Source organism: Chelonia mydas, chromosome 14 (assembly GCF_015237465.2).
Source record: "Chelonia mydas isolate rCheMyd1 chromosome 14, rCheMyd1.pri.v2, whole genome shotgun sequence".
In the NCBI taxonomy this organism is placed as follows: domain Eukaryota; kingdom Metazoa; phylum Chordata; order Testudines; family Cheloniidae; genus Chelonia; species Chelonia mydas.
The window spans coordinates 22,530,561-22,555,240 of record NC_051254.2 but is presented as its reverse complement, the minus strand read 5'-3'; the positions used below and the strand labels follow the sequence as shown (position 1 = coordinate 22,555,240).

General features: G+C 43.8%; 1 protein-coding gene across 8 annotated transcripts in view; it reads right to left on the bottom strand.

The window, feature by feature from the left end:
* Nucleotides 1–24,680, bottom strand: part of STX8 (syntaxin 8) — a 175,017-nt gene that overhangs the window by 7,386 nt on the left and 142,951 nt on the right. Inside the window, exons 8-10 of one of the 8 annotated variants that reach the window (XR_006285648.1) lie at nt 11,570–11,601; nt 9,108–9,249; nt 7,991–8,164 (exon numbers count right to left, since the gene is read on the bottom strand). The exons of 2 other annotated variants lie outside the window; for them this stretch is intronic. Coding sequence is in view for 2 of the 6 variants with exons in the window: in XM_037913368.2 (XP_037769296.1) it covers nt 9,149–9,249 (101 nt within the window). In the remaining 4 variants the exon portion in view is untranslated. Of the gene's footprint in view, nt 1–7,081; nt 7,267–7,990; nt 8,165–9,107; nt 9,250–11,569; nt 11,602–24,680 lie in introns of all 8 variants that reach the window. 5 more of the 8 variants (XR_005227493.2, XR_006285649.1, XR_005227492.2 and 2 more) reach the window with 5 other exon arrangements.

The window sequence follows — 24,680 nt, the reverse complement described above, 5'->3', positions numbered from 1 at the left end:
GCTCATGTCCTGAGCTGAAAAGTGGACCAGGCTGCAGGGCCTGTTTGTACATGTAACTTTACAACATCCACGCAAGAGTTTCAAGTATGCTGGAAAGATGGGTAAAGAAATACCGGCTAGAGAGCAGAATGAGACCATACAATTATTTTCCCCATTTATAACCTAATCAGGATTTAGCGCTACCCTCCCCCTACAGAGCAGTTTGTCTTATTCAGTAAATGACATTGTAATCTGTCTTAAAAATGATAATGAACCACATTAGTTTCACCGGCAAATGCCTACTGCCAGCCAAAGCCAAGAATCACTCGTCAAGAATCTCCGTTACTCCTGCTGCCTTTTGGAATGGAAGCTATGGGAGCGCCTGAGGCCAAATGTTCACCATTTCTTTAGAGTACTTCTAATTCTTAATAGTAATGATGGTCTGAACTTAGTAGAAGTTTCTGCACAAGAGCACAACTTGATGAAGAGACAGCTCTTCACATTGGACATATAAAACGCACCCAATTGTTGCTTGTCAAGTCAATGTTTAATGCCCATTTTCTGGCATGCCAATATTTACTGTGAAATATCCACTTATTGTGCTGAATATAGCTCCTGGGAAGTTGAGCGTGTTTAGAGTCTGGCAGCAATTCAAGAGCCTTTGAAAAGGCATTCAGGAACTCTGTCATAAATATGTCTTGTTTTGACAACTCCCTCTTGAATAAATGTCAAAAATTTTCTGGTCTGCTTCTATCAGACTATTGATTTACCATTAAAAGTCACTCCATACCTGCTGTATACCGACTACTTACATTTAATATGGTACCAATTAGGACATACAGTAACAAGCTTCTAAAAGGGGACATATAACGTTACTGGCTACATGCAAAAGTTTCAACAATCTGAGGAATATGCTGGATAGACAGTGTGGAAAACATAACATTACATTAAGGATATTTCTCTTCAGTGTATCATTTGCAAGCAAGAAGCAATTCATTTCATTTCTATAATGAAAAGGCATTTGCTTTGTAGCTGAAAAGCTTTTATTGTTCACCCTGCATGCAAGCCCCACAACTCACTCTGAGTCTAGATCCAGAGGAGGGATGTCTTTGGGACCCTGACTACAATATAGGCAACAGCAATGGAAGCTTCCCCACAACCACGCCATCAATCTGCCTCAGCTAAATGGGAGTGAATATTGGTATAAAAAACTGCAAGACCCCCAGTTCATTTCACATAGCTACCTTATGGCAGTGGGATAAGTCACTACCAAGCTGCTTCAGATACAAACAAGTGACGGCAGTCGGAATGCCTTGGCATATCTGACCCAGTCCTCTGAGCCACCTACTCCCTTATCAGTTTGACATTCTTGAAGTTAGGAGCTGGTGCTGACACATCTGCAGACACTAGGAGGAGTGGATAAGTTACTTTTGAATGGCTCTGCCCCTGGCTTTCTTAGAGGTCCCAGGGCATAGTGTTGGATAACTGTCCTCCAGCCCACGCAGCTCTCATGCATTTTCAGTGCACGGTTCCATTCTGTCACCATTCTTGCTCAACACATCCATGGGGCCGTCAGGAGAGCTAATGAGGGAACAGGTTTTATAGTGTCTACAGTACAAAGATGGAGCCCAGCTCCATCTCTCCATCTCACCCCTCCCATTGTGTGCAGCTGAGAGAATTACCCACTGCCAAACAGAGAATGGGGTTTAGCTGGCTGAGCCACAGCTCAGGTAAGAATGCCATAAGGTTCACAGGCAAGCAGAAACAAGACGACATGAAAGAAGAATATAAAGAGGGCAGAACGTTTACTGCTTGTTTCTCAGGCTTGCAACTTGAGGGTCATCTTAGATCACAGCTGATTCTGTACCTCCAGGTAGGAGGACCTCCCAAGAATAACTTTTACCATGTGAGCTCAGCACAAAGGTTGCACCCTCTCCTTTAGGATGGAGGCTTCCCAAGGCCTTTACCACTTGAGGCTGGATTGTTGTAATGTGCTTTAAATGGGGCTGCACCTTAAGGCTGGCTAGAAACTGCAGCTAGCGCAGATTGCAGCTACTGGCGTATTAAAGCGTTTCACTCAAGAGAACACACTACACTTGTGCTCTGTGCAACTGATTTCCGGTGAAATTTAAAGGACTAGTTTTGACCTATGCAAACCCAAAGGGCTTGGGCCCTAAAAGTTCTGAAACCCTTTCTCCAGCCCCCAAGGTGATACCATGGCCCCTGCAAATATCTGACGCTCTTGATCTCACCATGCCTGATTTTCAACCATGGAATTTGCCACTCCCCCTTGGTTTGGCAAATCCAGGTTTGGTGCTGAGAGGCTCATCTGTTTTTTTTAGGAGAAAGATGGTGAGACAGTGACCAGGGGGCACTGGATGCAGCTGAGAGGGGATAAGGGAGGGAGAGTGAGAACTCTACTGTGAAAGTCCTTTTATGGTCATTTTAACCTGCTGACTTCTGAAGCATATTCATAACCCGTGTTCTGCACACAGAGCACTGATGGCACCTTTAGAATCAGGGAGAAATAAATAAAAGCATATGGCAAGGATAGGCTCTCCCCCTCTTACAGATGGCTCATGTCCCCCACTTTGCATTTGAATTCACAGTCTGGGGGTACTAAAGAATCATACCGCTGCTGTGACCAGGAATGCTTTTTTCTTCTTCTCCCCACCACAGCAGCTGTGGGATGTGAACTTGACTAAGCAATCCATGCCTTTGTCACTTGGAGTGGTGTGATGAACTCTGCAAGGGTTAAAAGCCAGCTGGAAACTGAACTTAATGCCAAATTGGACCACCCATTTTGTAAGTTGTGTGGGTTTTGGTTTGATTTTTTTGTACATCAAGAACACAGGAAACTAGGGTTCAGTGCTGTGCACTAGCTGCCTGCTGGTTTTCTGGATGGAATTTCAGGTGCTTAGTTCAACCTAAAAAGCCCTAGATGGTTTAGGACCTGCCTACATAAGAGGTAATTCTCCACTGGTTCCACAGTTGTGGTTAACATGGGTACTCATGGAGGGGACTCCAGCTCAACAGAGTATTCCCCATGAGAAGCCCTCAGCTGTGGAACTATCTTATGCCCTTGACTCAAAGTAGCCCAGGTGTGCAGACCTTTGGGGATCCCTGCAAGGCTCTTTTTTGCTTTTGTGGTGATCATTTATGGAGGAGGTGGTTTGGTGGAGAGAACCTTGCCATTGCGAGTGGAGCCTTGTTTGAGGTTTTCTGATGTTTTGCTGCTGGTTTAGGTGTATTATTATTCTCAATTACATCAAAAGTACCCAGAAGAGTAGATTGGTGCCTCTTTTGTGTCATTATGCAGTGAAGTAAAAACAATAAAAATATCACATAATGACTTTAAAGAGCCTGGTGTAGCATTACATTATCTGGATATAATGCGACCCATGCCAAGAAAATTATATCTCTGCAGAACTGTGTACCCGGAGTTTAGGAATAAGTCCTCAGATCTATCACAAATGACATGGAGTGCTAACTTATAAACACAGTATTTGCTTTACGGAGGGGAAAGCAGGGAAGAGGAATTTTCAAGGAGAGACTTTAGCGTCACTGCTGCCTTCTTTGTGAACTTCTTTTTAATGTCCCAGTTTAAGGAAAAATACCTTACCTGATTTTTAATTAAGTTAATTTTTCAGTGTTGCCAGGTATATGGCAAACAAATCTGTTAAAAACCCTTTATCTTCAAGACATCAGAGAACCAACTTGGAAGGCTATGAATTCAATTTATACACCAAAGTCACTAGTTTTATATGGCAAACAACCTAACAAATCCATCTTTCCTTCATATTCCCTAAATAAATCGCAACCCCACGCTCCCCCCCATCCCAAAAGCCATAAAACCTTTCAGTCTATATTTTTCTGTTTTAACGTGAGACAGGGTATTCAATTTGTATTGCATTAAGAACCACTTTAGTATAAATCCCACACTATTAAGCTGGCTTGTATGTAAATACACTCCCTGATTGCTACACCTGCATCATTTGAAACACATCCTCTAGAGGCCTGCTCTTTATTAATTTTGTGACAGCCAAACTCCCCCCCGCCCCCCAGTGTGATATGTCTGTGTAAAAGTCTGCAATTTCACATTATCCTACACCCCCACCCACCCAAAGAAACCTACACACTTTATTGCTTTTGACCTTCTTTTTAACAGGTATGACTTGAGAAATTTAATGTTACAATTGTACTTCTCAACTCTGACACCAAAATCATTGGCAATCCTCCAACAAATCAAGCACAGACTTTGGGAACAGCTAATAAACGCTCAGAGAGCCATATGTTTCATCGGGTCTAAAGAAAAATGAATATGTCTGAAAGAAGCTGAGCGCCCTGAGAACATTTGCATTTGGAGGAAAGCAAAAGCTAGGTCACTATGCGATATGAAAATATTACAAGTTATCAAATTTGGAGTTACACATAAAGCTCCATATTAACTGACAATCTTATCAAAAGCTTTAATGATCTGAGTGCAAACATGAGAGGTTTTGTGTTTCTTTGTAACAATCCCTCAATCCATCTTGTTAAACGTATGACTGAAATAGTGCCCCTGCTCTTCCTTTTTGCCACGTAGCATTGGAAGTCAGCTGTAGTACCATAGTGGATGCTTGGTCACAATAAAGTCTTACAATTACCATTAATACCATCATTTGCCATCAGAGCCTGAACATGTGTTAGTATTTATTACCAAGTGCTGACTGCTGGCAAAGGAAATAAAGTGAGGGATGAATCAAAAGCAAAAGAAAGAATGAGATGGGAATTCATATATGTCAGAGTCAGAAGAAGTGTGCAGTGAGTTTAAATCCAAAATGTTTAGTGTCTCCACAATCAAATAATCTCCAGAGTTTATGGTCCCAAACCACATGCACACCCCAACGGAATGAAAGGAAATGAGATAAGTGTTCCCCCTAAGCTATCATTGTTCTATCTCAATTCATTTTTGGAGCTATTTTTTAAATCTGTTGCTACTTTTCTAAAAACAAAATCAATGCCAGAGGGTGTACTCAACTATTTCCAAGTGGAATTTCAAAGACTTTCCAAGCTCTTTCAGGAAAATTTGTTTTTTAATATCCAACTTCAAATTAACTGTGATAGAAGATTACTTCACTGAGCATAGTTATAGCATTCTAAATACCAGAAGCTTTTCTCTTTATAGTTTCCAAATACCTCTTTTGTCCTTACAAAACACTCTGGTTTATATCTTTTCTAAGGTACACACTTTTCTAAGGTATGTTGGCAATGACTAGAGTGGTTGAGGTCTATTGCTTTAAAACAATATGTAAGCATGACTTAACCAATTACTGTACATCTATGTAGACACCAAGTCAGCAACCAGTTACATGGGAAGGCAGGTATTTGAGAGGGTAAAGAATGAACGGAAGGTTCTCCAAAGAAGGATGGGTGCATCTTATCTCCATTATACAGATAGGGCAACTAGAGCACAGACACGCTAAGTGATTCGTCTAAGGCTATGGCTACCCTACGAAGCTTTTAGCGACACAGCTGAGCCATTACAGCTGTGCTTCTAAAAGGCGCACAGTGTGGCTGCTGTTTGTCAGCAGGTGAGAGCTCTCCAGCCAACAAAAAAAAGTCCACCCCCCAGGAGCGGCAGTTTTGGAACAGCCTTCCAAGGGAAGCAGTGGGGGCAAAAGACCTATCTGGCTTCAAGATTAAACTCGATAAGTTTATGGAGGAGATGGTATGATGGGATAACATGATTTTGGCAATTAACTGATCTTTAAATATTCATGGTAAATAAGCCCAATGGCCTGTGATGGGATGTTAGATGGGGTGGAATCTGAGTTACTACAGAGAATTCTTTCCTGGGTATCTGCCTGGTGAATCTTGCCCCTATGGTCAGGGTTCAGCTGATCGCCATACTTGGGGTCGGGAAAGAATTTTCCTCCAGGGCAGATTGGAAGAGGCCCTGGAGGTTTTTCACCTTCCTCTTTAGCATGGGGACAGGTCACTTGCTGGAGGATTCTCTGCTCCTTAAAGTCTTTAAACCATGGTTTGAGGACTTCAATAGCTCAGACATAGGTGAGAGGTTTTTCGCAGGAGTGGGTGGGTGAGATTCTGTGGCCTGCGTTGTGCAGGAGGTCAGAGTAGATGATCATAATGGTCCCTTCTGACCTTAATATCTATGAATCTATGAATCTTTGTCGGAAGGAGAGAGCTCCTTCCGTCGATAAAGCGCTGTTCACGCCAGCGCTTTTTGTCGGTAAAACTTTTGTCGTTCGGGGTGTGTGTTTTGTTTTTTTTTAACACCCCTGAATGACAAAAGTTGCGCAGACAAAGTGCCAGTGTAGACAAAGCGCCAGTGTAGACAAAGCCTAAGAAACACAGAAAAGACAGAGAGAGAACTGGGAATAAAATCTATTAGTCCCGATTTCCAGGCAAGTCTGCTGGATAGAGAACATGGAGCCAGATCTGGTTAACCTGAACTATTATCCACTTTTTATAAACAATACAAAATTAGTTCATAGCACAATCATAGAAGCAGCATTTCCACTTACCTTTTTTCAAACAAACATTACTGGATTACTGCAGCTTCAGTGAAGCACATTAAAACAATTGATATCGAGGCAATTAGCTGTCTCAATTACCCCTACCTCCGTATAAGTGCATAACAAATGAAACATTTTTAGACAATTCATCACTGCCCAAATGCATACTGGGTATAGATTTACTAGTAAAAATGGTATAAGCTTTTTCTAGCCATTCAAAGACATAAACATCACTTATAAACACTTTTGATATTCCCACCTAATATTGTGCTCATATTTCAGCGGAGAGCTCTGACAGGTGATAACCACTACACAATTGTGTGTTTAATTTTCTATACTTTTGTTGAGATGCCGGCTGATTACAGTATACAAGAAAGCTACTTTGGGGCAGGAGCCATCCTTTTGTTGGGTCTCTCCAGCACAGTGGAGTCCTGGTCTGTGATTGGAGCTCCAAGGTAGTTCCACAATACAAATAATAATAATAAAAACTAACAATGTAAACACACAGGTTTCCCCTAAGAGTCAGTTTGGGTGTTTTTCACACATCACCTGTTTTCTGGGTGGAGTTGGCAACATCCTCTCACCTCTGTCTGATGCCTTGTATTGATGTCTGTTCTACAGGAAGCATCAGATAGGAGATGTTTGTATATAAGGTCACCAAGATCTCATCAAGCGAGAAGCTGGAAACATTCAAATGCTTTTTCCTTTTGTTCTCCGTAAAGTGACTTCATAGGCTTTCCTTGTCCGTCCCCACATTGCTATCATCAACCTATTTCCAACCCCAAAGGTCATCAGCTGACACGGTTACTGGATTTTCAGATGTGGCTTGTTTTTTTTTTTTTTTTTTTTTAAACACACACATTTTCCAATTTTCCCCCTCGCAGCTGCCTTTCCCTTACATGAGTGAGACCTGGATGTAAGACGGGTCAAGTGACGTGCTGCATTTCTGAATAACTGCGTTATACTTTGGAACGGGACTCATAAAGGTTTGAGAAACTCACAATCCTGCACTAAGTTTTACCAGAAGGAAAAAACCCAACCCAAACTAAACCAGCCACGCTGGATAACAAGGGAAGAAAATCTCCTCTGTACCTGCGACACTGAAGGTGAAATTTGCCCCCCTGCACAAGAAGCTAGCACAGGGCCTGGACACCACGTCCATCCCTCTTAGCCCCTCAAAACAGTGCCTAAATGGTACACAGGCCTCCCCTGCTCAGGGGTATTTTACCCATTCAGAACATAAAAGCTGATTATAGAGCTAACAAGGAGAGATTCTCTATGAACATCTACACTTCGGGCCAAACTGAGATGCAGGTCTAAGGGAGTCTGAATTGGTTTACGCTTTCTTCCAGACTCCTCACAGCTTAAGATACAGTAACATAGGCTCAGTCAGACTTGCACCTCACAAGGTGCCAGAAGATGGGGTGGGTCAGGGAAAAACAAAACAAAACGGGGAGGGGGGTTAAGGAAGAGTGAGCTTTACTGTAACTTACCGCTTTTCATGCGCTCTGGTAGTCAACTTCCCTGAGACCCCTGTGCTCTCACAGTTGCCAACATAGGACACATTTGTCAGGGACAATTAGTTTAATAGGCTGGGGCATGGGGGCCGAGAGGCTCCCAAGCGCTGAAGGGTCATGTGGACGACCTGGTGAATTTTAGGCCATTTTCTTAGGAGGGAAAGAGAAAGGAAAAAAGCAGAAATAATCCTAAAGTTCAGCACAACACAGTGCTCCAGCTGCTTACTTGCAAAACTCTCTTGTGAAAATGTTACTGCTCCTCATTCTGCTCTTCACACTGAAGGGACTTTTCTCCCTGCACTGGCATGATCACAGGCCTCCCACCAGGTCCTCACGGCTAGGTGGCACTCATCCTTATATGGGAAGGGGGGGAGGGGCTTCCCACAAGGGGAGGCAGCCAGCAGGGGGCACTGAGGAGCAGAGAGAGGTAAGCACAGCAGCACTCCAGCAATTTGCCTACCTGCCACCCCAGGGCAGCACTCCTTCTCTGGCACACCCTTCCTTGCGTGCACACATCCACACACCCTCTCAAGCTCAGACCCTGCCACCCTCACAGACAGTTTCTTCACTCTGCTGCCTTGTTCCCTCCAGCACAGTAACTACAGCCGAGGCCAGCAGGGGGGATTGCAAGTGATTTTCGTGGAGGCAAGAGGGAGACAGAGTGGAGCACCACTGAGATGCTAGTTCTTTTCCTGGACTGTGGAGCAGGCAGCTGTGGAGGACCTAAGCCAGGGAAGTGCTGGCACTCCACTCCTCCCTCTAGTATGAAAAAGCCAGTGATTACCCTCCTTGCTAGGCTAGAGCTGCCGGGAGCAGACGGGGCAGCCGAGTGGGGAGCATACCTGCCAATGACCCTAGAGTGCTGGCTGGGATACCAAGAGCCTGGGATGGGTGTTCAATCCCAGCTAAACCAGGACCGTTGGCAGATGTGACTTCAGGCCCCTCAGTATGCGAGTTACACCAGCAGGGCTTCCCTTCCTTACAGTCCATCTCAGCGAGCCAAAAAACACCAAGGGCATAAATGACATATCAGTAAGCAGATGAGCACCGGAGCCTAAGGGATCCTTACTGGGCCTAAATTGGGGTCACTTACCCAATGAGGATTCTGCAAGGGTAGAGGTACGTTACACCCGCTTAGATACCAGCCCCAAATTGATATTTCATTGTAAGAGCCATGAGAAAAGATGCACGTCTTCCTCTGTGTGTCACACTGTGCTGAGCATGCCAGTCAAGCTCTTAGTAACAGAGAAAAACAGGGAAAACAAACAAAGGTGGGGAAATGGCGTCAGTCAATATACCTCACAAAGCTTCCACTGCTACGTTTCACAAGCTAACGCAGCGGCAACGCAGGGCATGCTGTTATTGCCAATTTATGCAACAGCATCCAGGGTACTTACGGGTGTGGGTGAAGGGGGACAATTACACAAGCTTGGGCTGCCATGCTTGCTGCATGTGACAGCAGTTACAAGCACTTCTAGGCTTTTTAAAGCATGTCTGAACATCTGAATGGAGACAAATTGATTGAAAAATATGGTTTTAACCACCGCAATTGCATGGAATAAAGCAGCAGGGCGCTGGCTAACATGCCCATGTCATGACACATGGCATGTGTGGAAGGGAAGAAAGCGGAAGGAAATATGGACAATGATAGAGTTGGCCAGAAGTGACAATTCTGTTTCGTGGCAACTTTCAAGGTTTCCAAATCTGTTTTTGTTCTGCACTGGAACAATTCAAAACCTTCCCAACATTTCCATGAAAACAAAACTGGCTGATATATCTGGTTTTGGATGCGAGCATGTGCTCTCTCTCTCCTGGTGGTTAGGGCACTAGCCAGGGGCGTGGGAAACAGGTTCAAGCCTCTTCTCAGACTTATTCTAAGCGATATAGGATGAAAAACTGCTCTGCATGTAGCGCAGACCTGGGTTCAGGCTTTTAAGTGCCTCAGTCACTTTTGAAACTGGGACTTAGGTTCTCAAAATCACTTAGGGCCAGATTAAATACCTTTAAAAACCTGACTCTTAGGCACTTTCAAAATGGTATCCCTAGCCAATGGGACTTAAGTCACGGGGGAATAGGAGCTTTTGAAAATGGGACAGGCTTTGAAGGCACTTCATTTCTTTTTTAAACTCATAATGGCTGAGTTTTACATACAGACAACAAAACTTCCAGTGTCTCCATCAGAGGAGGATGGGGAGTGGAAAAGCAGGAGAGAATATTTAATGATTAGTTCCTTATGGTTCTTACATTCTTGAAGCATATTTCTTGCACTCCCTGGAACACTTGTGCATTCTTGATTGCAAGATGGCAATAAGCGACTTCCTTTAAAAGCATAGTCTTTTATTGGAATACTAAAAATACCCTGAGAGCCAAGCTTTGCTTAGCTCTCACTCTTTCTTGGAGACGCACCATCATCCCAATGTGTTACATTTCAAAGACAGCAATAAACATTTCAGCATGGTCTGTTCAATTCACTTCATAATATTGTGCATTACTATTATAGCCCCACTAGCACCATAAATCACCTGTGCACAGATTAAGCATGAGAAATTCCAGCTCAAAAGGAGTGTGGATTTTTCTTTTAAAAAAAATTAGAAATGGGTGAAAAATACAGTCAAAAATGGAAGGACTCTGGCAACCTCAAATATGGAGCTACTAGCAGGACCCATAAAATGGCAAATGCACAAGTACGCAGCACTGCTCCAGAATATCTGTGTGAGGTAAACCTACCAGAAAGGAAAATACTCTTTGAGGTACTGCATGGAGAAAGATTCATACGTTTATAATGTCTAAACAAACATCACAGAAGAGGATTAATTTCACACAGCACATCTAAACTGGTTACACACGTCCACTTCTGCATAACTCTTTCTTTATTCACTCAAGGCCTGCATTGCTGTTGGATTGTTACACCCTTCAGTTGCCTCCCTTTGCAATTTCCCAGGGTCTGAAGCAGAAACGTACATTTTCTGGTGCACTGAATATAAAGCTAGAGTAGCTGAAACATCACCCGTTTTACTATGTCAGCTCTGGGAGAAGGAATTTTTCCTTTGGAAGTGGCTGTGTGGCTACGGTTGAGAACTAGATGGTGGAGTGGACACAGGGTGACCAGATGTTCTGATTTTATAGGGACAGTCCCGGTATTTGGAGCTTTTCTTATATAGGCACCAATTACACCCCCACACCCTGTCCCGATTTTTCACACTTGCTATCTGGACACCCTAAGTGGAGATGTGTTCTGGCTTCCACCTCCAACTTCAAGATGTAGTGCAGATGGGACAAATTATTTTTTTCCCCTCCCTCAGGGATTTCAAAAGTGTATGGTAAACTAAATTGTGTTAGTAATTGCGCTTAGTTTTGCTCATGTTTATAGCTAGACATGCCCACTCTCTCACTTCTTTTTGTCTGCCTACTGCTGTCACATGCAGTAAGATTTCTGCAGAGAGTTAGTTCTGTGCAGCGTGTGATGCACTTGGCATTCGCTCTGTTTACCACCAACCCAATGAGGTCTCCTTGATGAACTCATAGGAAAACACACACACTTTCTAGAACTCTTACCCCTTGGCTGGGTCTCTCATGCAGCAGAGAACCTGTATAAAGAACCAATGGTTATTTTCTGGTAGCTCTGTCTACAAAAGTTTATTTTATAAAATGAGGTATCAACAAAATGTACGATGTGGAAGAGTCTGGTACACAAATAGCAGGATGCTGTAGCCTAATGGAGGAAGGGCTCCTTTGGAGCTGGGGACTGCAAGATACATCCTAATCTGGGTCACAATATTCACATTCAGGCTCAGCACAAGTGTTAACTGACTTCAGTGAAACTACACCTGTGCTTAAAGTAACACGCATGTGTAAGTACCTTCCTGAACTGGGGCCTTAAAAGGAGGAAAGAGTTTTCTGGATAAGGCACTGGACTGGGCACTTATTCTTGGATCAATATCTGGTTCTGCCCCAGGCTCTGGTGGAGATTTGGGACAAGTCACTCAAACTCTCTGGCCTCAATTTCTCCATGTGTAGAATAGAGATAATAGCACCTTAGCTCACAAGAAGGTTAAGGGGGTAAATTCACAAGTGACTAACAGACACTCAGATGCCATAGTAATGGGAGCCATTTACGTATCCTCTAGCAGGCCCACCCAACAGCCAGCTGGCCTAGTGGTCAGGCAATGGCACTACAGTTCTCTATCTGCTTGTTCTGGAGGGGGCCCTGCCAGGGCATACACAGCAAGCCTCAGTCCCTCTTGCATCCCCCTTCTTCTCCCCTTTGGGTTCTGTCATGATGCGGAGGAAGCAGGAGGGGGAGCAGGCCCAACCACTCCACTGGCTCCTGACTCAGGGCCCAAAGGGGTGTTGCAGTGTGCAGACCACTCACCGCTCCACCCAAGTTACACTCCGCTGGGACACTTCCTACCAGGCTGTGGCACCTCTGTTTGGAGTACGGTCACATTCCTAGTAGAATCAGCTTAGCCTACCAGGGGGGCAATGACCCATTCTTCGGGGCCTCTTGTGGGTTTCCAACTCAAAACGGGGGATATGGGTCACTGCTTCTGGTGTGGCCTTACCCATGTTGTAGTCACTCTTCTAACAGCTCCAGGATCAGCCTCACTTTCTGGTGCAGCCTGTAACTCCTTTGCCCCAGGCCCCTACCTGGACCCTTTTAAACTGTCCCTCCACATGGAGCATGCCCTGTAGTTCCTTAGAGGCAGGGCCTCCCTAGCCCAGTACTGCCCCATGCCTTGCTCTGGTTTATTGTGGGGCCTGTGAACCCCATCACAGGACGAAATATCCTATGGAAACAAAGATAGCCATTTACCTTATCATGAGAGATACTGTGTCACATTTCCCTCTTCCTATTACATGATCTCATGGACAGAAGGATGATAAACACAAAGCTTTCCAGGTCTATCGCTCCGGGCATTTACTACTGGGTGAAGCACTTCCTGCTCTGCACAGCCCTGTAGGGTAAGAATCCCCATTGACTTACTGAATCTGTTCATGCTAGTAGTACTATGCCCAGTAGTCAGCAATTACAGTATCAGGCCTTAGTCCTATGGAGACGTATGCAAGTAAGTCAATTTACTCACGTGAGCACTCCCATGCACCTTGTGTTTAAGTGTGTGCAGCCTCAGACTCTTAGTTTGTGCTCCTGGAGGTAGTGCCAAACACATGGAAGTCTTTGAATTCTAGTTTTTATAAGGGTGATGTCTCATCCAATACTAGTACATGACCTATGGGTTAGGAGGCCTAGTGTATCCTCTATTACTCTCTGCCAAGTGTTCACTCCCAGTCCAATAAGACTTGAACAGATGAGTAGTGTGATTTTTTTTTTTAAATATTTTTTTCCCTCTAGTATCCAAACTGATTCATTTCAGACACCATTCCCTCACTTTTCATTTCAGCAAGGCTAAAAGAAATGAACTGATCATGCCAACTCGGCTCCGGCAGCTGTTGAACTGAATGTAGCAAAGCCTACGCCTTATCTTTATGAACTTTCAGTTGTGTTAGGCTTTGTATTTTTAAATCAAATGCCACACTTTTCATAGTGAGGAAAATCTGAGGGCCCTCCTCCCCACGGACAAGAGAGTTCCTTTTGTACTTTAAGTTTTCATGCAAGTAAAAACTACTGTGCTTTAATTTCTTCAGTTTCTAGTAATTTCACTAAATACAGTGAGGAGACATGCATGTTGCATATAAGCCTAAAAGCACAGCACACCTTCCTTAAGAAAAATTTTCTATAAGCTATACATCGAGATCAATTCCTTCATAAGCTGTGGTAAGGCAAGTAAATGTTATTTTAACTGCTTAACAGTCACAAGTCTACTTTAGCAGTACTTTATATTCCGATTTCATAACTGATACAAGGTGTTCTGAGAGGGGAAGTTTGATTTTTTTTATAATACTTTAAAAAAAAATCAAAACCTGTTCTAACCATCTGCTGCAGTACAGTCAAGGAGCACCTGCATAAAGTTTTTCTAGACAATGCTACAGTGTTCCTAGGTTTCATGCCTTAAGCATTTAGTAGTTTTATATGAAATTTTATGAGCATCGAGTAGAACAGAAACATGCATAATCCTTCCAATGCATGCTCAATCTCACGCAGGCATGGAGCTATTGGGATGATGTTTTTCTCAACTATTTTAGGAAGACTTAAACAGTAGATGGACCTGGATAAGGTTAACACTCAAGTGGAGAAATATTTATCATCTCACAAATATGATGGTGGAAACAACTGCAACACATCTTTCACCATGGTCCTCAGAAATTTAAATACAATTAACCCACTGCTAAGAAACCTCAAAATAGGTTATATATTAAATTGAGTAAGTAAAAGGTTTCCCCCTAACTTTTGCTGAAACATATCTTTAGTACCTATACATTTGCTGATATATAAATATGGCACTTTTGTTGAGAAAAATGTTTTAATTAATAATTCAAACAGGAACAATATTCTTAGAAACATGATCACCCTTTGGCAATCCAAACCAACCAGAGCATCTAAATACTGCAGAAAACAGCAATTAAATATTTATTATTAATGCCACTTACAGCTGTTAATAAGAAACGACCCTTCTAAAAGTGCCAATGGAAACAACAGACCGGGTAAGACATAAGACATTTCAGAAATAGCCTCCAGCCAACAAACACAGAATTGTGATGAGCAATTACGTTCAAATTGCACAATCATTTTTTAAAAAGTCCATGGGTAACTGAGTCTGAAGAACAGAAAGGCTGATAAAATACCACAGTTCAGTAGCAATTTAAAAACCCTTGTTCATGTAGACCAAGCAGGGAATTCAGGAAGGAGTAATCCTGAAGTAATCTAACTGTTAACAGAAGTTTCTGCAAAAAAAAAAAAAATAAAAAAAAAATTGCATTTGTCAGAGCCCACACACACACAGAGATCTTTGATTCCGAAATGCTAGTGCACAACACATAATTATTTTGGTTTTGGAAGACCGCTTTGTCTCCTGTGTTGGGGTGGCTAATTTTTTTTAAGGCCCTGTCTTGAATGGTGCCAAAACTTTACAATTTATGCAAGTACATTACAAGAGGTTCGCTCTCATTTTGCAAAAATGAAGTACAAAAAAAGACAGAAAATTCTCACATTATTTCATCTCAATACTTTCCTAAGCTTTGCTAAGTTAATAGAACTATAGTTCTCTGCCTTTGCCATCACATATGACAACTATAAGCTGCCACAGCAGCTGCAAAATAAATGTCTTTAAAGGAAATAAAGAAATAATTGCATTAAGGACAAAGAGCAGGGGAAAAAAAAACTGACTGGGTGACATGAGTAATGCAGGGCTGAACTGGACGTACCCCTGGGACTGAATGTGGTGTTTGTTACAGATCAATCCAGGGTAACCCCTCTATACTCACCAACCACTGGAGACTTTTGTTCCTAACAGAGAAGGGTAGTAAAAACAGAAGGGGAATTGGGAGAACCCGCACATGGAAATAAGGTTTGAAACCATGTACTCATATATACTGTACCGTGTTCTCATGCCCTGAAACATGTCCACCTTTTTGAACTCTTTATAGTGTTACTCTTTAGATAGTGCCAGAGTTACGGATGGAGGCTCACAAAAAAGAAGTCTGTATAGTGAATGCACCCGTTGTAAGACAAAAATTGATCCGTACAAAATATTTTGATGTGAAATTAAATTGCTTATCTTACTATACTGAGTTTTCCCTTGAATCTAGTGCCGTAGTAATGTTTTCATAGTTTATTCCCCTTGCACCTCTAGGAAGAAAAATAGTAAAGAGGCATATAAATCGTTGTGGCTCATTTGTCTGAATTTTACCGCTTCCCCTGAATTTAGGACATTCCACATGCTTTTCCAGTACCACTGTTTTGATAGTATTACCAGAAGTGTCCCTTATTAATCACCTTGCCACTAAAGGGTCTCTCTGGAGCATTTGCTTATTATAGACTTTTTCAATATGTTTCAGTTTACTCTTAATTCGTTAAAAGCTCAGCAAAGACGAATACATTCAAAACTAACTTCTGCCACCACAGAACTCAAAAAGAGAGAGGAGGTTTTTCCTATTACCTATGTTTATTTAGACAATCCCACCCAGTTTTCCTCCACTCCCCAAATATCAGAGAATTGCTGGATTATGCCTTGTCTTGGTCTAGAAATATGTCTACACATTTAAGAATTTGTAGCTAGGAATGTTTCCTTTTAAGGCGACATTAAAATTAATGAAATACCTTCCTGGATATTACTATTTGAGTCAGGATGTTTGGAAGAAATTCTTTATTGGCTCGATCCTGCAAGGTATAGAGATCTATGGGACCATTCACATACTTAAACATGTGCTTCAATGCTTTGCTGGATCAAGGATAAAGTATCACAACCTGGCAGAATAGAGCCTTTATGGGGTACAATGCATCTCCAAATGTTATGGAACTGCAGCTTGTGGGTTCTTCTGGTTCATTATAACTAGGACATTTGAGAGCAACTGGTTACTAACTACAGTGACAAAGCACTGCAAAGCAAGATTTTCCCACTAAACGAAAATTCGATGTTGTACATACTATTCACTCATTGGTCTTCCTTTCATACATCAGTGGCTGATGTTACAAACTGAATACCTCAGCAGGTAGGCAGGGATGAAGAAAAGATGAAAACATGTAGGTTGTTAAGTTGATGATTGAGCAGCAGTGAGTGGAGCACAGATCTTCGCATGTCCTGTGTTTGATGATCACCTGGTTCTCACTTGGTGGGCCAGCAACGATTAGAAGTGCTATGTAGACAGTATACTTAGGAAAGGTCTACACTTAGAATCATAGAACCATAGGGTTAGAAGGGACCACAAGGGTCATCGAGTCTAACCCCCCTGCAAAGATGCAGAATTTGTTGTGTCTAAACCATCCAAGACAGATGACTATCCAGCCTCCTTTTGAAAACCTCCAGTGAATAAGCTTCCACAACCTCCCTAGGCAGTCTGATCCATTGTCCTACTGTTCTTATAGTTAGGAAGTTTTTCCTGAAATGTAATCTAAATCGGCTATGCTGTCGATTGAACCCATTGCCTCTTGTCCTACCCTCTGTGGCAAAAGAGAACAACTTTTTTCCATCTTTTTTATGGATCCTTTCCAGTTTCTCTACATCCTTTCTGTACATTGGTGACCAAAATTAGACACTACTCCAGCTGAGGCCTAACCAGCATCGAGTAGAGCGGTACTATCACCTCCCCTGACTGGCATGCTATGCCTCTGAGAATGCAACCTAAAATTGCGTTTGCTTTTTTTTTTTTTTTTTGCAACAGCAACGCATTGCTGACTCATGTTGAGGTTGTGATCCTCCACAACTCCCAGATCCTTCTCAGCAGTGCTGCGGCCAAGCCAGTTATCCCACATTCTGTATTTGTGCATTTGTTTTTCCTTCCTTAAGTGTAGCACCTCACATTTGTCTTTGTTGAATTTCATCTTGTTGTCTATAGGCCAGTTCTCCAATTTATCAAGATCCCTCTGAATTTTAGCTCTGTCATCCAAAGTGTTGGCAACCCCCCAGCTTTGTGTCATCTGCAAACTTGATCAGTATGCTCTCTATGCCTACATCCAAGTCATTAATAAAGATGTTAAACAACTCCAGACCCAGAACAGATCCATGTGGAACCCCACTTGATACCTCCCTCCAATATGACATCATTCCATTAATAGTTACTTTGTTTGTGGTGGTTTAACCAATTATGGATCCACTTAATGGTAGTTCTGTCAAGCCCGCATTTCTCCAGCTTACTTATCAGAATGCCATGTGGGACTGCGTACAGACACTGCACACCCAGCTAGCATGGGTATAAATAGCAGTGTAGACGGTGAGGCACTGCTTAGGTATGTACCCTACATGGCTCTCTACACACCCAAGCAGTACCTCCCACATCTATACTGCTCTTTTTAGCAGTGTAGTGTCCCACTGCCTCTCCCCAACAGACCCTTTCCCCGATACAGTGAAAGACACTGGCAGCGGGGAGAGGTTCCAGCAGCTCCCCTTACCAAAGTCCTTTCCTGCTGCAGGGAAAGACTTTGGCAGTGGGGAAAGGCTCTGGCATCCCCACTGCCTCACCCTGCCAGATCTTTTCGCTGCCGCATACAGCTACACACTGCAGTGAATTCAGACACAGGCTGCCTTTTGCAGGAGCATATAGCTACATGGACCCTACACACTGTTGCAATTGTACACAAGGGCTTAAGACTAATCATGTGGGTGGTGGTGGGAGTGCCTTGTGCTGCTTAACAGCAGCCCCTCTCTGCTGCTTTAATATCTTGTGTTAGTGAGTTCCACAGGTTAATTGCAGTACATACTGCATTACCAGTTTCAAATGTGTTGTTTTTCAGGTCAGAAGAGTGGTGACTGCAATATGGGACCTTAAAGGAATCCGGGGACCTACTCCACCCCAGGAAATATACGCTGAATATCAAAGTTTCAAGTAATTGAACAAATATGGTTTTTGCTTTGTATAACAGTCGAAAAGATCACTAGTGCTACCATTGAAAAAGTAATGTTGTTTACATGACTTCTAGGAGGACTCCTATCTGCAGAGCAGTAACTCAAGCCAGATGGTGCAAGTCTGCAGAAGTTTCACATATAAAACCAACACTAAAAGTCTTTTCAAATGGAAAAAAAAACAGATCCCCTTCATTCATTCTTATAAAGGTGTGTCTCAAACTGTAAAATGATGGTTTTTTATTCTTGTCTTCAATCAGATTATACAAAGATGCATTTTAAAATTATACTTCAGATTTATCATTCCTCTGTTATAATCTATATCACCTGTGGGTGTGTTTTATTACTGAAGATCGAGCCATCTTTAAGGACAGGACACTATGAAAAGACCCCGTGCTGTCTGGGGCACTGATCCAACAAGCAGATCTGCGTGGCCTGACCCAGGCATCCATGTGGAGCCCTACTGATGTCAGCTGGGCCTCACATACGTACAAGGGTCTGCCCAGCTGGATTTACATTCAGAATCAAGGCTCAGGGGCCAGATCTAAAGCCCTTTGAAGTCAATGTAAAAAAACAGATCGCCTTCAATGGGCTTTGGGTCAAGAATGACATGATCCAAACTGACATGGTGCTCAATATTCAGATGAGGTGACTGAAGGGAGCCAGGGGACTTCTACAATGTGGCTTCTGACAGCTCGTTAATAGTGGAATGCAGTTTGTCCAACAGGTCCTGCTCCAGCTCAGTCATGCTGGCACCTTTAGTCCGTGCAGGCTACACGCTGTATTAAAGATATGGGCAGCTGATATGGGCAGCTGATTGCCTGATTTTACTTTTTCTAGGTGCAGCCTGTGGGACTGCAGTAAGGTGCTGATGCAGCCCTGAAAGGGGCAACCTCGGATTTAAGACAAGCCATGGAACATCAATGTTCTTTAAATAAAATCCACATTTATCCAAAGCTTCCTCTCTCTTTGCTCCGATTACATTTTTTCTCTTTAATAAAGGTTTGGGTGTGGCAGTTAGTTTGCTTCCTAATAGCAATCATTTTTTAAATTCTCTATGGGGTTTTAAAGACTTTGAGAAGAGATGTTTAGTAAGATCAACTGCCAAGAAACATCTCTCAGTTAACTTCCTTTGGTCCTAAGTCAGTAGGTGACATTAGCACAGCAGATTCTATCTGCAAATCCAAATTTCTATAAAGAGACGACAGTTTCCCCCCAGATCAGTGGTTCTCGGCATTTACCATTGTGGGCCACATATGCAGCTCTCTATGGGTTACGTGGGCCGTATCTGCACAATATATATATTATCTGTATGGCCCCGAGGATGTCACATGGGCCACAGCTGTGTGCTGATTGGGCCCCAAGTGGCCACGGGTTAAGAACCACTACCCCAGACTGGTTTCAGAGTAACAGACATGTTAGTCTGTATTCGCAAAAAGAAAAGGAGTACTTGTGGCACCTTAGAGACTAGCCAATATATTTGAGCATAAGCTTTCGTGAGCTACAGCTCACTTCATCGGATGCATACTGTGGAAAATACAGAAGATGTTTTTATACACACAGATCATGAAAAAATGGGTGTTAATCACTACAAAAAGTTTTCTCTCCCCCCGCCTCACTCTCCTGCTGGTAATAGCTTATGTAAAGTGATCACTCTCCTTACAGACTGATTTTGATAGGGAAAACATCCTAAGCAAGGCAAAACATTTTTTAACATTTTAGCTTTCGAAACACATGGTGTGGACTATAATAGTATTCACAGTAAAGGATGATTTTAAGTCCCCTTCCTCACTTAACTTGCCAGTGAACATGGGAAACTATTAGTTCAAGCTGCTACAATTAACTCACAACTTCCCCTTCAAAGCTTGCACAATTTGGAGCTGCTTGTCATGCAAACACCCTGGGAGACTCATTCTCATTGCAATGTGAAAGGAGGGGTAAATTACTGAGTTAAGTAGATTATTGGGGAAGAAGTCACACTCAGCAACCTTCTGAGATGATCAGACCCTGGGAAATTCATACTGCAAATCCCTAGGCCCTGACAGTGCACATTCATTACCAGTTTCTGGACAATCTGCAATCAAGAACTTCTCTGGCAGCATTAAACACCCCTCTTCCAGTGGACTTTCATTTAACTTTTCAAAGAGGAGCTAAATTTTAATTTTGCAGGGAGAATGCTTCAGCAGCAAATCAAGCACACACTCAGCAGTTCACCAGTAAAATAGCCATTTTCTTCAAAGAAATTCCATCATTTTCCAAATAAAAATGTTACCACCATCAAATCCAAATACACACACTCGGAACATAGGCAACTGACTCCCTTTGGGTACCCTCAAATGGACCTCTGCGAATAAGACCCAGAGTGAAGCAGTTATCTCTGAAAGGAGCTGCTGTTTTACAGTGGGGTGCGCATTTAATAAATACAGCGATAACACAGCAACTTTCAATTTGACCAGGAGAAAAGTTACAGTTGTGGCAAGAAATCCAGTTCCCCTAGCGAAAAGGGCTTATGTGTTTGACTTTGTATCACATATTACACAGGAAGTTACAGGAAAGTGTCAACGCCCAGGAGTAGAAGACAAACATGAAGATTAAACTCAATAAGTTTCTGGAGGAGATGGTATGATGGGATAACATGATTTTGGCAATTAATTGATCTTTAACTATTCATGGTAAATAGGCCCAATGGATGTTAGATGGGGTGGGATCTGAGTTACTACAGAGAATTCTTTCCTGAGTATCTGACTGGTGAATCTTGCCCACATGCTCAGGGTTTAGCTGATCGCTATATTTGGGGTCGGGAAGGAATTTTCCTCCAGGGCAGATTGGAAGATGCCCTGGGGGGTTTTTGCCTTCCTCTGCAGCATGGGGCACAGGTCACTTGCTGGAGGATTCTCTGCAACTTGAAGTCTTTAAACCATGAGTTGAGGACTTCAATAGCTCAGACTTAGGTGAGGGGTTTATTACTTAGGTGAGGAGTGGGTGGGTGAGATTCGGTGGCCTGCGTTGTGCAGGAGGTCAGAGTAGATGATCATAATTGTCCCTTCTGACCTTAATATCTCTGAGTCTATGAAGCTCCTGTTCTATTGTGGCCACTCCCTTTATGCAGAAAGAGGACTGCTGGGAAAATACTGCCTCTATGAAAGGCTGCTCCCCAGCAGCTTCAGTCAATGAGCTCCGTCACAGGGTTTTATTTGTTTAAGGGACAGAATTTTCTTAGCTTAGAAGAGTCCCTTTTCTTTTTTTTCATCTGGTACATTACAGTGTATGCTATTCACTGTTCTTTTGTGAATTTGGGGCTTCCCACTTTTTGTGCAATTGTGTAAATCAAAGGGAAAGAGAATAGCACAAGGTATGAGCAATATGGCATACACAGGAGAGCACTGGCTTGAACTTCCTCTTTAGTAAACCAGCATCAGGTGACCAAAGACAGGGGTTTTTTTAGAAGTTTTTTTTCAATGAATGAAAAGCACTTTGTAGGAGGAAGGAGAGGATCTGAGGTTGCCACACTAGGATACAGCTGCTGAAAGTAAATTCCAGCATCACCAAAGCCTTATTCAATCCCAGTAACTCAGACTGACCCTCTAGGGCAGTGACAATCTCCTTCCCTCTCAATGGGCCCGAGGACAACACTGAAATGATTTCAAAAGTACAACCCTTGGGCATATGCAGACAGATGATCTTCAGGATACACCATCACTGATCAGCAAGAAGCATAAGGCCTGGGGAGCCAGGTCACTGAACTGGAGCACGGGATTAATCTCCGGAAGATAGTCACAGGAGGAAGAGAGTTCTGATATGGGACGTAAAATGTATAAATAAAGAAGATGTGAGCATGGAGAAGTGGTGTCAGGGGCACATCATGCAGGTAGGAATACGTGGGGGCCACCTGAAAGAACATTAGGGTTATTGATCTAGGGGATAAACCAGCTGAGCAGGATCTAGAGGCAACTACATGGGTTAGAGGTTATTTCTTTTTAAACTCTTGAACCATGTGGATGATTTCCTCCCCCGTACTGGAGTCCGCTCACATCACAGCAAATAGAAAGTACTGGAAGCTAGACAAGAAACAGGTATGGTGATTCCAATGTGAATCCTGGGAAATCATAGTTTAATCCACAACTGTGGTCCGCTTCCTCATGCCAGTGCTCCACCTGGTCATCATGTGCTCTGAATTGGACACTTCGCGATCTAGTGTGGCTGTCCCAGGAGAGTGAAGGTCTGACTATCCTTCTGCTTGCTCTTTACTCCTGAGGGCATTACACGCCAAAAAATTTAAAATTCTGCACACAATATTTTAATATTCCGCAAATTTTATTTGTCAATAAATAAATGCAGAGTCTTCAGCATGGCAGTGGGGAGCACAGGCCCCTGGCTTTACGAAGGTAGGAGATCACTCTACAGCCTCCCCACTGTTGCACCCAACCAGTGAGGTTGCACCCAACCCTGACACAGCACAAGGCCTGGGCCTGCCCCACAAACACCCTGGGGCCCAGCCCCTCTGCCCCAGGCACACTACTTATGGGACAGGTAGGCTCAGCCAGGCAGAATCCAAGTGTGGAGGGGCTCAGTGTGGGGGGATCCAGGTGTGGGATGAGAGAATTGTGTGTGGGACAATCTGGGTGCAGGCAGCTCAGTGGGGGGGGGTCTAGGTATGGAGGGATCTGGATGCACAGAGGCTTGGTTCCAGGTGCAGGGGCAATGGCCCTGCAGGGGCTTCCAGGTGAAAGTGGTTGGGGCTTAGCGGAGGGGTCTGGTTGTCTCAGCGGGGGGTCTGGTTTCTGGGGGAGTGGGGCTTGGTGGGGTAGGGGTCTGGTTGTCTCAGCAGGGGGGGTCTGGTTTCTGGGGGAGTGGGGCTTGGTGGGGAGGGGGTCTGGGTGCACCCAGTTGGGGGTCAGGGGCATGGGGGTCTGTATGCGTGGGCTCAGGCTCCTCAGGGTGGGGGTCTGAGTGCAGGGAGTTCAGTGCGGGGTGGTCTGGGTGCAGGTGTGGGGGTCTGGAGGCAGAGGGTTTGGGTGCAGGGAGGCTCCAGATGCAAGGGTTGAGGTTCAATGGGATGAGTTCAGATATGGAGGACTAGGGGGATTCTGGGTGAGGGTCAGGCTTGTCAGGGGTGTCTGGGTATGGGAGGTCCAGATGCATGGAGGCTGCGTAGACGGGGGAACAGCTCCCCAAACAGTGATCCCTCCCCCTGAAGCTGAGGAGCGCAGGGGGGCAGGAAGCAGGGGAGGATGCTGAGCTTCCTGCAGCTGGGGGAGGTTTCTGGTGGTGGGTCTGACCAGCCCCAGCCACTCCTTGCAGGGGAAGAGGAAGTCCCGTCTTCTCCTGCCTCCAGCCTAGCCGGGACGAGCAGCTTATCCTGGCTCAGGGTAGGAGCCACTGGCTGGGGTGATTTACCTCTCCACCAGCTACTCCGGGTGCCTGAAACAATGTACCTGTGCAGCTAGGGAGTGGTGCGTGACTGCTCTTGCAGCATCCCTTTGCTTCCCTGTCAGAAAGTCATTTTTCTGCAGGGAAGCAAAAAAAAAAAAAAAAAAAAATCTGCAGGGGACATGAATTCTGCGCATGCGCAGTGGCGCAGTATTCCCCCAGGAGTAGCTCTTGGACTGTATGCTGGGCAGAGAGAGCAGCTGAGAATCCTTCAGCACAGAACCTATGTGCCTTTACCCTCAAGACCTCCTTTGTTGAAACTACCTTGGTTTTTATCAAGCTCCAACAAATGCAAAGGTAAGTCTCAAGCAAGAAGCAAGACACTAACCAGCACTATTCAAGACCACTATCCAGCAGCCTTATACAAATAGTGCAGACAGATTTACACCCCAACTCTTATCCACAGGCTGAGCTAACTATGGCCTTTTCACTAAAGGGTATATTTGAAAATTTTCCTTTCTACAAAATTACAGCACAGGGAATCATCTACCATTCATAAGACCAGAAATGCAGACCAGTGCAGCCATATCCGAACGCGGTTGCAGGAGTCACCTTCAAAAATGTTTCCATTGCCTTTGTATATCACATTACTGCAACATTGTCTACGGATTCCCTATACCAATGGTAAGAAATAGGGGACAACTGGAAAGCTTTGAAAAGGCACCCACTGTGGGCAATTAAATTAATCCCATGTGGGCAACCTTTAGATGTGCCTATTGGGATTTCTCCCCTTCTCCACGGCCTCACTCTCCCCTCTCTAATTTCTTCCCCTCTCCACCCCA